The following is a 15,733-nucleotide window of genomic DNA, read 5'->3' on the forward strand; positions in this document are numbered from 1 at the left end:
TGCATGGGAGCCTCCTTACTGCCCCTACATGGCCTCCACTGTCACCATGGCAGGGAGTGGAGTGGGGTAGCTTCTCCACTTCTAGAAAGTGGAGAAACTCTGGGCTTTCCACCAGGTTAAGTCTGACAACAATCCCTCAGAAAAGAACTGAGCACCTTGTTACTACTGATGAGTGAAAAGTCTAAGCTGCCCACATGTTCTCCACTGACTCCACACAGATGAGTATGTAGGAGAGACATATTTTCATAGGACTTGCCTTTTCTGTTGTTAAATTCCTTAAGCTGCCTTTTGCAATGCTGAATATATTGTAAATCAGCTAAAGAATGGATATTTCAAATCAGAATATTTTACTATGGCAACCAGTGAATAGTTTGATTTCAGCACCACTGAAAACAAAACGCCACAAAACTATGACACATGATATTACTAAAATACTATAGTTGAATTTCTCTGAGTTTGGCAAGCCAAATGGAAAGCTTTAAAAATCTGAACAAAATTGTTTGAAATGAAGACCAATATCCATTGTTCTTGAAATACGCAAAGGGATAAAGAATAGCATAAATATGACATGAAATAATTTTTCTGTTATAAGGGTCAGACTATATATAAATAAGAAATACACACACAGAAGCACAGAATGTGAACTGTAATTGAAGTTAACTTGAGAAATATATATAAAGATCTGTCAGGCATATATTATTATGATGTCAATATAAACAAACTCAAAATGACTATATACATAATAATTTGAATTGGTTCAATCTCGTAAGATAAATCTTCCCTCAGTCTGCTCTAAAGACATGAAAACTTTAATTTTTCATGTTCTTTACTTTCTAGCTAATTGTCTTGATTCGCTTAATAAATATGTTCTCTGTGTCACATCATTTTAGTTGTGGAGACTCTACTTTATGACAGTGGTTTTCCAACTTTAATGAATAGCAGTAAGAGTAACCTGGGTGTTTTCTTTTAAATTATGACTCCTTACCTTTATCCTGAATGGTACTGATTAGTAATCTGAGGTTGGACCCAAGAGTCCGCATTTTAAAGACACTTTTCATTTAATTTTATTCAGCTGGCCTACAAATTACACTGTAAAAATTATAGGACTATATAATTTTCACGGTCCATTCAGTTCTCATATTCTGTTTCTCTCAGCATTTTGGTCATTGAGCTTTTAAAGGAAACACAGAACTTCTGGGACTCTTAAGTCAACCAGCTTATTCAGCCAGTTTATCCAGCTAACTAGCACACAGCCAATCTACTCTGATAGGCATTCTTTCCCAGGTGGAAATTTCACTCATCCCTATAAACCTATTTTTAAAGAATCTTTTTTTTTTTTTTTAATCTTGCTGAATACCCCAATCCAATTCAAAGACAAATACCTCTGTAAGTACTACTTCCAGTCAATTAGAGCCTAACAGAAAAATTATTTTAGCTGAAATACCTTCAGAATACTTACATGCTGTGTATAAGAAATCCTGTTATCTTTTTGCAAATTTATATAAATAAAACAAGGCCTTTAGTTAAGAAAATTATGTGTCTTTATAGGTAGTATTTAATTTTATTTAATATGTTTACTTAACTAAGGTTGAGTCACTTGAACCCTGGCATAGTCATCAATAAGCACTAATCACATACTAATAACTGCAACATAAAAAGCTGTCACATATTACACCTGCATTAACTTTAGCACAGTGTTAAGAAAAATACTATTATCTTGCATATGAAGTCTTAGCATTCTGAGTTTATTTTCACAGGGAACCTGAAAACAAATCCAAGCTTATGTTTGTTTGCTCCCTTATAGAATCTAGAAAGACCCAACATTAAATCTGCACGAAATATGGAATTTGCTTTACTTACTAAAAAATGAATAGGTTAGAGAACAAAACAGAAAGAATGCGGTATAATTACAAAGACTTAAGTATTCATATGAAGCAAATTTCTGACCTAGTCTCTATTTTTTGCTCTGACTTATAGAAAGAAAGTTTATATTTAACTTACCTCATTCATGTCAAAAATGTAGTCTGCTTCCCTATTGGTTTTTCTTTCTAAATTAAATAAGAAAGAAAAAAACATGTTAAAATGGCCAACTGATCAGAATATGTTGAGTCTGCATATAGAGAAAATAATAATTCAAAAATTCAAAAAAGTTCAAAGGAAAAATATACTGGAAGAGAATGCCCAAGATCTTCCTGGAGCTAAGCTGTTCAAAAAAGCCTCCAAAAGAAGTCAGTACCAAAACTGTCCATAATTAGAAGAAAAGTATCAACTACTAATATGTAGGATATAAATCGCAACAAGAAACAAATAATTCAGATAAATGCAGTTATTAAATACATAGCCACAAAACTGTGGCTGAGAGGAAAATATCCAGTGGTGATGTCCTTCGCTATGTCTTAGTACTTACTGTGAGATTTAATATCCTATCAGCATGTTTTCTGAAGTTGACCCAAACTGTTTGCTAGTAAATCAACTTAAGAATACAACGTAAATTAAAAATTATCAAATATCATTTAAGTGGCATTAATGTACACCTCATAAAGTCTGAAATAATGCATGCAAAGTGCTTCACATAGTCAGGGTCACAGAGGAGGTCAATGAATGTTAGCTATTCTGGTTGATATTGTTCTTATTATCAGGATATGGTATATTCCGTTGATTTTTAAAACTTTTAAATTCTTTGGGATAAATTTTAGAGTGTCAGAATAAAGATAAAAGGATTTCTTTCATAGATCTTTTTGTTACAGGATCTGTTATTTTAAAAGTTAATAGTTATAAAAACAGACTGTGCCTACTGCTATATCACTCACTGGACAGCTCAGTGAAAGAGACACCAACCTAGCAAACTCTTATAATGAGGAAAACAAAATTGGATTCTAAAAAATACATGCTTTGTCTCTCAATGTATGGTACTTGAGAACTGACTTAAAGGAGGTTTTCATTATTCTCCAGGACAAAAACAGTCACTATTACACAGAATAACTACATAGAGTTCCACGTACAGAGCTAACAAGTTCAAGTCTTAGGTTAGGGCTTATAGATACTGACAGTGAGAAAAATGATGCCTACAAATAAAGGCTTCTGGCACATTAAACAAACAATAACAACAACAAAAAACCCAGCCATTTCTGTATATTGGACTCCCACGAAAATTGCACTTTCGGAAAACCCTGCACTAAGCTGCCCACCTCCTACACCAAACTGCCTTCCTGAATTGTGTTTCTGCCATCAGAAGCAGCCCTTTTAAAGGAGTTTCTGGAAATGTATTTCAACCAATAGGACTGAAACTTTCTCCGTCCAAGTGGAACTGTGTAGTCATACCCCATCAGTATCTTCACCAACCAATCAGAGCACCTCCATTCTGACCAATCAGGACAGTGTGTTTTGCATCAGACTGTGAGGATTTGGAGACCTCATTTGCATGATGGACCAATCAGGGACCAAGGGCGGAGACTTTTGTCTATATAAGCCAGCTCCCATCTGGCTCAGAGACTGCACTTGCCCTTTCCAGCACAGACTGAAGACTGCATTCCCTGGCTGGAGTTGAAACACCAAAGATGAGACACAAATGGTGTCTCTTGGAGCAGAGTGGTGTGAATGACACGGAAGCAGGTGGAGCAGAGCAGAGCAGAGGGTCCTGGCCCCAAGGTCGCTTGGCCCCCGGGCCACCTTGCAGCCACGCTGTTCCACAGCAGGGCTGCTTCGTAATTGAGCTGTAACACTATTGAGCTATTCCATAGCCATGCTGTGTCACTGAATCAAGTTTCCTTCTTTACGGCACCCCAAACTGGAGATTCCTATTGGCACCAAACTGGTGCCAACCGCCATCAGCTGACAAACAGTATTTTATATTTCTTTTTTAGAAGAGAAAGTGTTTCAAGAACCTCCATATATATATATTTTTTGTGTGTGCAAAATTTAACATATAGTTAAAAAATATTTTGAAATTGCTATTGGAACTTGATGCAAGGTGTTTATATCAGAATGTGGAAAAGGGGCATTTTCCCTCCAGATTATCTCCTCTGCCTACCAGTTCTCTTATGCTTTGCTGCCTCCCTTGCCTAAACTAACAATTATGTTCTTCCTAGGCCAACTCTTGCTAATTTTCACATATGAAGGGCTTAATGACAATCATGGTGGAGAATCATAAAATATCAACTAAAAGTAAAGTCAGCCCAAAGACTGAGCTTTAAGTTTTCACTGGAAGCACATTACTAAGAATACACACTAGTAAACCCAGAGCCCCAAAATAGCCCCTGCATTTACCAAATGACCTTCTCAGTTTACACTCTTCCAAGCAGCATAAAATGAAAGTACACTTGACCCTTAAACAATGCAGGGACTAGGGGCACTGACACCCACCCGCCCCCCACAATCAAAAGTCTTCATATAACTTTTGACTGACCAAGAGCTCTTCTACTAATAGCCTACTGTTGATAGGAAGTCTATCGACACATATCAACACATACTTTGCATGTTATATTTATTAGGAAACTCAGAAGGAAAATAACATTCACAATATTTATTGAAAAAAAATCCACGTATAAGTGTACGCACAAGTTTGAACCTGTGTGGTTCAAGAATCAAATGTATATGCAATCAAATATTCGTATTACCAAAGGGTAGGTGGTTTGGTTAATACGGTGCTTAACATGGTTGTAAAGATGCTAACAACTTTATATTCAACTTCAAAACTGCCTTTTTCCATTGTTAAACACTTAAACTGACTTTTCCGATGCTGAAAGTACGGTACATCAGCTGAAGAATAAATGTTTCAAATCAGAACATTCTTTCTTTGTCAACCAGTCCACAGTTCAATTTCAGCAACACTGATGTTTTAATGGCAGTATTTGTTTCCATAACCATTTAAGTGCTCTATAACCTTTTGCTCTTGGAATTTCATTTAAAAAATGATTAGATAGTGTGAAAACAGCAATTGGAGATTACTATTGCTTAATGTGTTCAATTATCAAGACAAACAGAAAATGTAACATAGCCAAGAAATATTAACTATGATGTCAACAGACAAAATGTTAACGTTCTCTATTGGGAAGAAATCTTATCACATGTAAATCAATTGTCTGCCTTTCTCATATTTACTTTTTGAATGTGATTTAGGAAATACAATACATAAGATCCAGGCTTTCCTGTTTCAGTAAATTTTCTCTACGAAATCTGTTTATATTTTAAAACACAGAAATAGGAGTAGCTTCTAAAATTTGATACCGTGTAACCCAGTATTTTTCAGCCTTCTTCAACCAACAATTTTTTTTTACCCTCACCCTCAGACAGTTTCTTCATTGCTTTGAGAGAGAGAAGAATAGAGAAACATTGATGAGAGAGAGTAGCATCTACTGGTTGCCACTCCTGTATGGGCCCTCACCAGGAATTGAACCCACAATCTTTCGGTTACTAGACGACACTCCAACTAACTGAGGCACACCGGCCAGGGCCAACCAACACTTTTGCTTTCTTTTCTTCCTTTTTTAAATTACATTTTATTGATTATGCTATTACAGTTGTCCTGATATTTCCCCTTTTGCTTCCTTCTACCCAGTACCCCCCGACTCCCTCAGACAATTCCCCCCACCATTGTTCATGTCCATGGGTCATGTGTATAACTTCTTTGGCTACTCCATTTCCTGTACTGTACTTTACATTCCCAGGGCTATTCTGTAACTACCCACTTGTACTTCTTAATCCCCTCGCCTCTCTACCCATCCTCCCATAGCCCCTCCCATCTGGCAACCATCATATCACTCTGTGTCTATGATTCTGCATCCTTTTATCTTATTTGCTTAGTTTGTTTTTTAGATTCAATTGTTGATAGATTTGTATTTTGTGTCATTTTGTTGTTCACAGTTTTTATCTTCTTCTTTTTCTTGATGAGTCCCTTTAACATTCCACATAATAATGGTTTGATGATGACCTCCTTTAGTTTTTACATGTCTGGGAAGCTCTTTATCTGCCCTCCAATTCTAAATGATAAGTGTGCTGGATAGAGCAATCTTGGCTGTAGGCCCCTGTTTTTCATGACATTGAATATTTCTTGGCAATCCATTCTAGCCTGCAAAGTTTCTTTTAAGAAATCACCCGATAATCTTACGGGAACTACGCTATAGGTAACTAACCTCTTTCCTCTTGCTGTTTTTAAGATTCTCTCTTTATTTTTAACCTTTGGCTATTTAATTATGATGTGTCATGGAGTGGACCTCTTTGCATCCATCTTGTTTGCGACTCTGTGCTTCTTGGACTTGCATGTCTATTTCCTGCACCAAATTAGGGAAGTTTTCTTTCATTATTTTTTCAAATAGATTTCCAATCTCTTTCTTTTTTTCTTCTCCTTCTGGCACCTCTATTGAGAATGTTGGACCTCTTGAAGTTGTCGCAGAGGCTGCTTACACTATTCTCATATTTTGGGATTCTTTTTTCTTCTTGCTGTTTTGATTGCCTATCATTTGCTTCCTTATGTTACATATCATTGATTTGATTCTCAGCTTCATCCACTTTACTGTTGTTTCCCTGTAAATTGTTCTGTATTTCAGTTAGTGAATCCTTCATTTCTGATTGGATCTTTTTTATGCTGTTGAGGTTCTCACTAAGACCCTTCAACATCCTTATAACCAGTGTTTGAAGTGTTTGAACTCTGCATCTGATAGACTGCTTATCTCCTTTTTGTTTAGGTCTTTTTTTGGAGTTTTGATCTGTTCTTTCAGTTGGGCCATGTTTGTTTGTCTCCTCATTTTGGCAGCCTCCAAAATGTGTTTGTTTCTATGTATTAGGTAGAACTGCTATGACTCCCTGTCTTGGAGTGTGGCCTATTGTAGTAGGTGTTCTATAGGATCCAATGGCACAGCTTCCCTATCACCCAAGCTGGGTCCTTGATGAACCTTTGTGTGGACTGAGTACACTCTCCTCTTGTAGTTGAGCCTTGGTTGCTGTTGGTAGATCAATGGGAGGAATTTACCCAGGCCAGTCAACTGCAAGGATTGGCTATAACCACTAACCAAGTTCCGCCCTCCATGGAGGATCAGCTGTGCAGGGGCAGGGTGGTGGTGCTCCAACGTGATCTGTAGCTGTCCCCTGGGTGTACAGGCTCTGGGGTTTCCTAGGTGGTGCAGGTCAAGGTCAGCCCCCACCAGTGTTTTGCCCAGGGCCACCCTGACAGAACTATAAAGCAATCTGGCTGCTATATGTGCTGGGCTTGGAGATTCCCAGGCAAAGCCAAGCTGTGAATTTAGGCTAGCTGCTGCTAGTGCTAGGCCTGGGGCTCACTGAAGCCAGCTGTTGCTTGTTTGAGAAGATTCCGGAAGTTGTGAAGCAGGAGCCAAGACCAGCCATTCATATGGAAAAGCAGCTTGGGTGGGCAGGTAAGTTGGGTGGTGCAGAGTCTCTGGGAATCTCCAAGGTGAGTCAGACACTGTTAGCCAGCTTGATAAAGCCTCAGATATGCACCAGCTTGCTGGCTGTGTGGCTCTGTGAGGGGAGGGTTTAGAAAAGGGACAATGGCCTCTGCTCACTTTGATGCCAGACACTTTGATTTCTTCCAGTATCTTACTGGTGCCCTTTTCAAGCTGCTAGCCTGGTGCTGGAGCTCAGAGGGGGTGAATATGAGTAGGTGAGTCTATGTGTGGGTTCTTTAAGAGGAATTGTTTGAGTCTCCAGCAGTGTCTTCCACTCTCTCAGTCCTTGCTGGTTTTTGCAGCCAGAAGTTGTGGGGACTTAACTTCCTGGCTCTGGACCCCTGGGCTGGGGGCCTGGTGTGGGGCTGGGACTTCTCACTCCTGAGACATCCCTTCCAAATTTTTATCCACCACACGTGTGTGTGGGACTGGCCGGTTCTGCATCTGGGCCCCTCCTACCAGTCTGGATGGACGTGGTTTCTTTAATTCCACAGTTACCAGACTTCCATTCAACTTAATTTTGGACAGTTCTGAGTGACGATTGTTCTATATTTTAGTTGTAATTTTGATGTCGTTGTGTAAAGAGGTGAGCCATGTCTGCCTGTGCCGCCATCTTGACCAGAAGTCCCAACACTTTTGTTTTCATAACTGCGTCATCAAACGCCAAGAAGAAACTATATATTTAATACAAGTCTTCCAAAAACCCACTGAATTGTTGATGTTAAAATCACATCCTCCTCGGTTAAATTTATTCATAGGTCTTTTATTTTATCTTTTTCTGACGCAATTATAAGTGGGATTGTTTTATTAGTTTCCCTTTCTGAGAGTTCATTTTTGGTGTATAAAAATTCAACTGATTTCTGGATGTTTATTTTGTACCCTGCTACTTTACTGAATTTATCAGTTCTAGTAGCTTTTCGGGAATAAATTCAAAATGGATTAGACTTAAACGTAAGACTTGAAACCATAAAACTCCTAGAAGAAAACATAGGAGGTAAAATCTTGGACGTTGCTCGTAGCAATATTTATTTTCTGATATATCTCCTTGTGTAAGGGAAACAAAAGAAAAAATAAACAAATGAGACTACAGAGAACTAAAGTTTTTGTACAATAAAGAAACCACCAACAACATGAAAAGACAACCCACTGAATGGGAGAACATATTCGCCAGTGATACATCTGAAAAGTGCTTAATATCCAAAATTTACAAAGAACTCATAGAACTCAACATCAAAAAAAATTTTTTTTTCAATTAAAACATTGGCAAAGGACCTGAATAGACACTTCTCCAAAGAGGACATACAGTGGCCAGTAGACATTGAAAAGATGCTCAATGTCACTAATCATCAGAGAAATGCAAATTTAAAACCACAGTGAGATATCACTTCACACCTGTCAGAAAGGCTATCATCAATAAATTAGCAAATAACAAGTGTGACAAGAATGTGGAGGAAAGGGAATCCTAGTGCACTGTTGGTGGGAGTGTAAGTGTTGTAGCCACTGTGGAAGATAGTATAGGTTCCTCAAAAACTTAAAAATGGAACTGACTTATGACCTGGTCAGTGATTCCACTTCTGAGTATATAGCCAAAGAAATCCAAAACACTATTTAAAAGAATATATGCATCCCTGTGTTCATTGCAGCATTATTTACAATAGCCATGACAGGGAACAGTCACTGGTAAAATGCAAATCTAAACCACATTGAGATACCACTTAATAAACACTTTGATGGTGATAACTAGGACAGATAATAAAAAATGTTAGTGAAGATGTGGAAAAATTAAAACTCCTATAAAGTGCTAGTGGGACTACAAAATGCAGACACTTGGAAAACAGTTTGGCAGTTTTTCAAAATTTTCACTGTAGAGCTACAATCTGATCCAGCAATCCCACTCCTAGGCATATACCCAAGAAAAGTAGAAACATAATTTCACACAAAAACCTGTACATGAATATTGATAGCAGCAGCATCCATGAAAGCAAAAAAAAAAAAAAAAAAAAAAAAGTGTGGAAGCAACCTAAATGCATAAAGTGTGGTGTGTGTGTGTGTATAATATAATGAAATATTATATGGCACTAAAAAGGAATAATGCACTGATACAAGTTATAACATGGGTGAACTTCAAAATCATTATGCTAAGAGAAAGAAGTCAGTTACAAACGACCACATATTATAGGAGTCTGTTTATATGAAGTGTCCAAAACAGGTATTTTATGTAGTAAACAAATGACTGGCTGCTCACAGCTGGGAGTAGGGACTAGGAGGAAGGTGGATGGGAAGTGATTACTAAGAGGTTTCTATTTGGGGTGATGAAAATGTTCTAAAATTAGATTGTGGTGATGACTGCAAAAGTCTAAGTATACTGAAAACCACTTAATTGTACACTTTAAATGGGTGACTTTTATAGTATGCAAATTATAGCAATAAAACGGTTAAGAGAATAAAAGAGGAGCATGAAATAATGTACTGCATTTCTTGATGCCTTTGAAGATTGACTACTCAGGCTGCCTAGATCTTTTATCACTTAAAAGAATTGTTTCCAGGTTTAAATCTAATACTAACAAGCCAAGAAAAGTGTTATTCATGGAACTGAGCGTCACTGAGGGTCCTGGAGACAGCCAGAGAAAAACAGGTGCATTTAAAAAAATGCGTGTACTAAAATAAATCCACAGAGTATATAGTCTGTGAAAAGGCCTTAACAAAGAATGAGCAAATATGTCTCAACTTAAGATTCAGTGAAAACTGGCAGTACAGCAGCGTTCGTTCCCAAGTGCACAAGAATGAACCCTTAGGGTCCCCTAATTAACCACGATCTCAGAGCTTGAGCAGTAATTGGCGAACAAAGAGAGGCCAAAGCGTTCAAACTGCAGCTCCCACTCGTGGGTCCGCTGCCGTGCATCCTAAGCTCAGCCCTCTGTAGGAGACTGTGTTCCGCCTGCCTGGGCACTGAAACTCACACGCCCAGCGCGCTCGCCTCGCCTCCCAGCCTTTTGGTTCCCGGGCTCCGCTGCCGACGCAGAAACAAAGGAGGTTGGTCTCGGCAGAGCAGGGGATCACAGGACCGAGGCTGGGGGCTTGCCGCACCAGCAGAGAAAATCATGGGGCGCCTGCCCCCACCCACCCGGGGAGGGTCTGTTCCTCTTGCCGCCCCTGCCTCGTGCAGGGCATGCCACCCGGCGAACGTCCCCAGGCTTCAGGACGCAGGGCCGCCAACGTCCCCCGGGATCCCTGCGCCTGCGGTGCCCGGGTATGAGCGCGGAGCCCGACACTTCTGCCGCGCCATTCCGCGGGCTCCTACCTTCCTCCTGCACCATTTCCAGGACGTTCGGGTCACCCATCTTCGCCAGCTCGTTAATGACACTAAACGAAGGGACAGAACACAGCGAACGGTGGCCAGTGCTCGGGCAGAAACTGAATTTTAACGTGGGCCGCTGGACTGGGAGCTCCGTAGAGGGGGCGGTTTCCTTCCTCTCTTCTACGCGGATCTCGTGCTTCTGCCTCTTCGCGGTCCCCGGGATAGCCAGCCAGTTGGGCTTCTTCTTCTTCAACGGATACTGCCACTCGACCTGCCCCGTGATCGGGGCCGGCCGCTTCGCCGCCCTCTCCCTGTAGCGCTCCTGGGACCTCTCCCGGGACGTGGCGGGGTGCCAGTCTCCGGGCTCCCTCTCCTCGCCCTTGAGCTTCCCCGGGGCCTTTCCACTCTCGCTCTCCTGCTGCCCTTCCTCTGGCCCGCCTGCTCCGTCCTTCTTTCCCAGCCTCTCACTCCTCCCCGCAACCTCAAGACCCACCGTCGCCCCGCCCTCTGGGGCCTCCATCTCCCCGCCCCCGGACCGCATGGGCGGGGGGCTGACCTCCTCCCCGCTCGGGCAGACTGGGGCGCTTGGCCCTGGCTCTGCCCTCTCCTCGGGTATGGTCACTTCCTCTCCCTCGTTGGTGACCACCGTCCCCCGTCCCCCCTCGGAGTCCACTGCCTCTTGCCCTGTCGGCTCCATTCTCAACGGGCCTTGATTGTCCCATCCCACCGGGTCGGTCCACGTCCAGGACTCCCGGTTCTTCGGGGTTGACACCCCTCCTCTCTCCCAACCCTCCTCCTCGGATCCCCGCCGACTGGCCAGCTGCTCCCTTAGCCAGTTGTCTTGGTCCTCTTCCATCCGCCTAGCCCTCTGCCTTAAGTGATGGCACTCGGAGAGAACCCCCTCCCCGTTTATTTATTTTGTCGGTTGAAAGCCCCCTTTTCTTAAGGTGACCCTTCCCATTAAGGCCAGCACCCTCCAAGATTCCAGCATCCCCTGCCTCCTGCCCCCCACCCCCACCTCCCCGTGCGTGGCTATTAACTTTGCTTCTAGCAGGTGCGACTTCTGGACAGGGAACCTCTCGGATCTCTGCCAAATGAGGTTGGGGAAAGGTCACACATTTTTTTGTCCTGAATTCGCATTCATGCTCAGCCCCTAAAAGTTGAGTGGCGTTGGCCAACTTTCTGAAAGCTTCAGCATCCCTATCTTTAAAACGGAATGGTAACAGGCCCATCTCCTAAGGATGTTGTGAGGAGTACAGTGTAGAGTGCCGGCATAATGTGTTAAAAATTAGCCTCTATCAAAACTAACTCCTATTATTTTGAGGTCTGCCCCAACTCAAAGTGTCTCAGCGCCTTCAGCACTTCAGCCTCAAGCAGAGTGAATGGGTCCCACTTTTCACAGGCTCCTCTGAATTTGTTCTATGTTGTTGGGACCCTAACAGCTGCCAGCTCCCCAGTAACTGGGAGATATGCAGAATTACTGTCTAATGGGTGAAAAATACATGAGCAATGATTAACTCAGCGTGAAGTAGAGGTGAGATCTGGAAGGCCTTGAGGGTATTGAGGATTACTGTGACTTTTTAGTTTGGGGCAGAGATGGAATGATTTAAGAATAAGGAGGAGATGACCAAGGAAGACTTGCCCTTTTTTTCTTACTTGTTTCTATTTTCCCCCTTTTCTATTGACTGTTTAGAACTAAGAATTACCATTAACAGATAAGGAAAAAGGCCTAGGCAGTAGTGTTTTGGTGAAGGTCATGGTTAACTGTGGAACTGGAAATCACGTTTTTTTTCCCCCTATATCTTGCTGCTGAACTCTTTTAAAACTCTAGGAATATATTAGTTCTGGTCAAGTGATTTGTGACAAGCAGTTCCCTACTTGAAGCATTTTTGAATTGTGTTTGAAATCAAACAATGGACGTACATATAATTACAATAAATTTCTAGTTATGATGCAAGTTTTTAGTTTTTTCCCTCCTGATTACTAAGCATTGTTTGATTCTAATAAAATGTTTATAACAAGATTTGTTTCGTGTTCTTCCTGTATATGGGGTACTCTGCTAGGTGCTGTGCATATTGTGATTCAACAGATGAGGGCAATCTTTTCTTTGCATAAATTAAATAAAAGCAAACACAACAAAATTATTCTTCTATAGTTTTATATGACTATCAGTTTTATATGACTATCAGTTTTATATTTCTTGATTCTGCACCATATTTGAAGTGACATATATGAGAAGACATTTAATGCTCTTGATTCTGCACAGAATTAAATGAAATATTTTGATGCTGAATTGGCTGATAGTTTATCAACTTTCTGTAAACTTTTTTAACAAAAAGTTGAACACTCCCTGTGTGCTTTAGATAAAGGTCTGTATTTTTATCCACAACCCTTTAGAAACTTTCTCTGTAGTCTTATCACTGTACTATTTTATGTTGCTTATCCATTTATAATTTTAGGACCTCTTCATGTTCTTTATCACTACACCCTGCCTCTTTAGACACAACCTTCAACTACACATTTTGAGAATTATATTCTAAGTAATGAATACACATTCTCTTAATGTAATTGAACACATGGTTAAGTGCGGCGGTCCCTCTTATCTGTAGTTTTGCTTTCCCCAGTTTCAGTTACCACCATCAACCAGGGTTCAAGAATATTAAATATAAATTTTCCAAAATAAACAATTACTAAGTTTTAAACTGCAAGCTGTTCTGAGCAGCATGAAGAAATCTTGCACCTTCTCTCGTGGGACGTGAATTGCCTGACTGCCCAACACCTGCCTGTTAGTCACTTAGCAGCCATCTTGGTCATCTGGGTAGACTCAAGTGGTATGGCAGTGCTGGGTTCAAGTCACCCTTATGCTACTTAAGAATGTCCCCAAGCCCTGGCTGCTGTGGCTCAGTGGACTGAGCGTCAGCCTGCGAGCCAAGCGTCGCTGGTTCGATTCCCAGTCAGGGCACATTACTAGGTTGCACGTCAGGTTCCCAGCTGGGAGTGTGAGTGAGAGGCAACCACACAATGATGTTTCTCTCCCTTTCTCCTTTCCCCTCTCTCTAAAAATAAAATAAATAGACAAACAAATTAATTAATTTAAAAAAATGAATACCTAACTAAGTCTCTTGGGAGTAGTGTTAAAAAAAAATGTCCCCAAAGCTCAAGGTCAGTGATGTTGGCAATTCAAACATGCTAAAGAGAAGTCAGAACATGTGTCCTGTGAGTGAAAAGGTGTATGTTCTGGACGTAGTAATGAAAGAAGAAAACTGTATGCTGAAATGAACTTAGATCTCTGGTAAAAAACAAATCTTTTATCTGTGAAATTGTGAAGAAAGAAAAAGAAAGTAATGCTAGCTTTACTGTCGCACCTCACAATGCAAATGTTACGGCTATAGGTGCGTGATAAGTGCCCTAGATTAAATGGAAAAGGCATTACATTTGTGAGTGGAAGATCCGAATGTAAAATGTGTTCTGATTGATGGCAACATGCTGCATTAGAAAGCGTTGAGCCTAGAAGGGATCCCCTTCAACAAGGGATCCCCTGAGACAAGTGACACCAAGACATTTACTGCAAGTGAGGGTTGGTGACAGTAAGGTTTTTTTTCAGAGAGAGAGAGACCACATTCACATAACTTCATTACAGTGTATCATTATAATTGTTCTATCTTATTAGTTATTGTTAATCTCTTAATGTTCCTAATGTATACATTAAAATTTATCATTTATGTACATTAAAAAATCATTTAGGAAACTAAGGCTAAACTGATTAATGTCCTGAATTGTACAGCTATTCAAAGACAGAGCAAAACCTTGGATCCTGAAGAGCTGTATCTTCACTTCATATTCTTAATCACCATATGAGTTTGCAATATGCAAATTAAAATCAGCTTTGATTTTGTTCAATATTTTTATAAATAGATCTAAGTGTCCAGTTTTCTGTCATTTCTTCTTTTGAAATGTCTCACTCATCAGTTATTGAATGTGATTTCCTGTAGCTGGAAGCCATGATGGGTAATTGCCTGCAGTTGTCACTTTACCACCTCCCTCTTTGATTCCTACAACCACCTTGTAGTTGATTTTCTTCCTTCCCATCAGGCAATATCGTTTATAGATGAGTATGTTGGTTTTGGAATATGATGAAACTGATTTCAATTTTGAGCTCTCTTAGTTCCTAACTGTATGGTATTTGGTGAGGCTCACCCTTTCTGAGCCTCAGTTTCCTTATGTATTGTTTGGTACAATAAATTTAAGAACTCCTATGTTTTTACTTGTTCAAATATTAAACCATAAGATGCTATTTTAATTTTATTGCATTTGTTGTTATTGTTGTTGAATTGATTTTAAGTGGTAAAGAAGCCTTTTATGGTCAACTATATTCATTCCTTTAATTTTCATGACAGAATATATATTTATTAGTCTGTAATAATTCTAGTCAACTTTGAAATCAAGTACACGATGCATAAAAATGTCAATACAAATATTGCTTGAAGTAATGGAAGGAACTCTTAAGTCCCAATGGATTCACATATTGATTAAAGAGCTCCATTATATACATTCAGATTTTTTTAGGTCTGTGGCAATGAAATAAAAGCTTCCGAGAAATAGTAGGTTCCCGTTAAAAGATGATTTAACATTTGGATTCAGACATGCTGTCTGCCAATTTATGTTGCCTAAAATATACCCATTACTGAAATTCTAAAAGACCTTAAAACTTGGGTTAAATACAAAACCAAAAAATTGAAATACAGAAGCTTCAAGTTAGTGAAAGCATACAATTATGTACACTAAAATTGGTCAAGCCTTTTATAAAATATGTTTATGAAAATATAGTCTATTTTCAGAGTATCTAATTTGGTTATAATTTCAACCACGAATACAAAGAAAATGCAATTAGAGAGTTCCAGTGCCTCAGTAGTTACATCTGGGGTTTTCTCTACCTAATTAAATCCTCTTCCCTGTACTCCACCCAGTGGCTCCATGGTTTCCACCAGTAGCATAAGAAGCATCAAGAACATATTTGACTCCCCCTAACTCA

At 40.0% G+C, this 15,733-nt stretch overlaps 1 protein-coding gene across 2 annotated transcripts in view; it reads right to left on the bottom strand.

The window, feature by feature from the left end:
* Positions 1 to 11,557, bottom strand: part of ANO5 (anoctamin 5) — a 75,548-nt gene extending 63,991 nt beyond the window's left edge. Inside the window, exons 1-2 of one of the 2 annotated variants that reach the window (XM_090263148.1) lie at positions 10,705 to 11,557; positions 2,002 to 2,048 (exon numbers count right to left, since the gene is read on the bottom strand). In XM_090263148.1, coding sequence (XP_090119274.1) covers positions 2,002 to 2,048; positions 10,705 to 11,557 — 900 coding nt within the window. The remainder of the gene's footprint in view (positions 1 to 2,001; positions 2,049 to 10,704) is intronic. The other variant, XM_090263149.1, reaches the window with a different exon arrangement.
* Positions 11,558 to 15,733: the final 4,176 nt, after the last annotated feature.

This window comes from Furipterus horrens, unplaced genomic scaffold (assembly GCF_987537825.1).
Source record: "Furipterus horrens unplaced genomic scaffold, mFurHor1.1.pri manual_scaffold_2, whole genome shotgun sequence".
In the NCBI taxonomy this organism is placed as follows: domain Eukaryota; kingdom Metazoa; phylum Chordata; class Mammalia; order Chiroptera; family Furipteridae; genus Furipterus; species Furipterus horrens.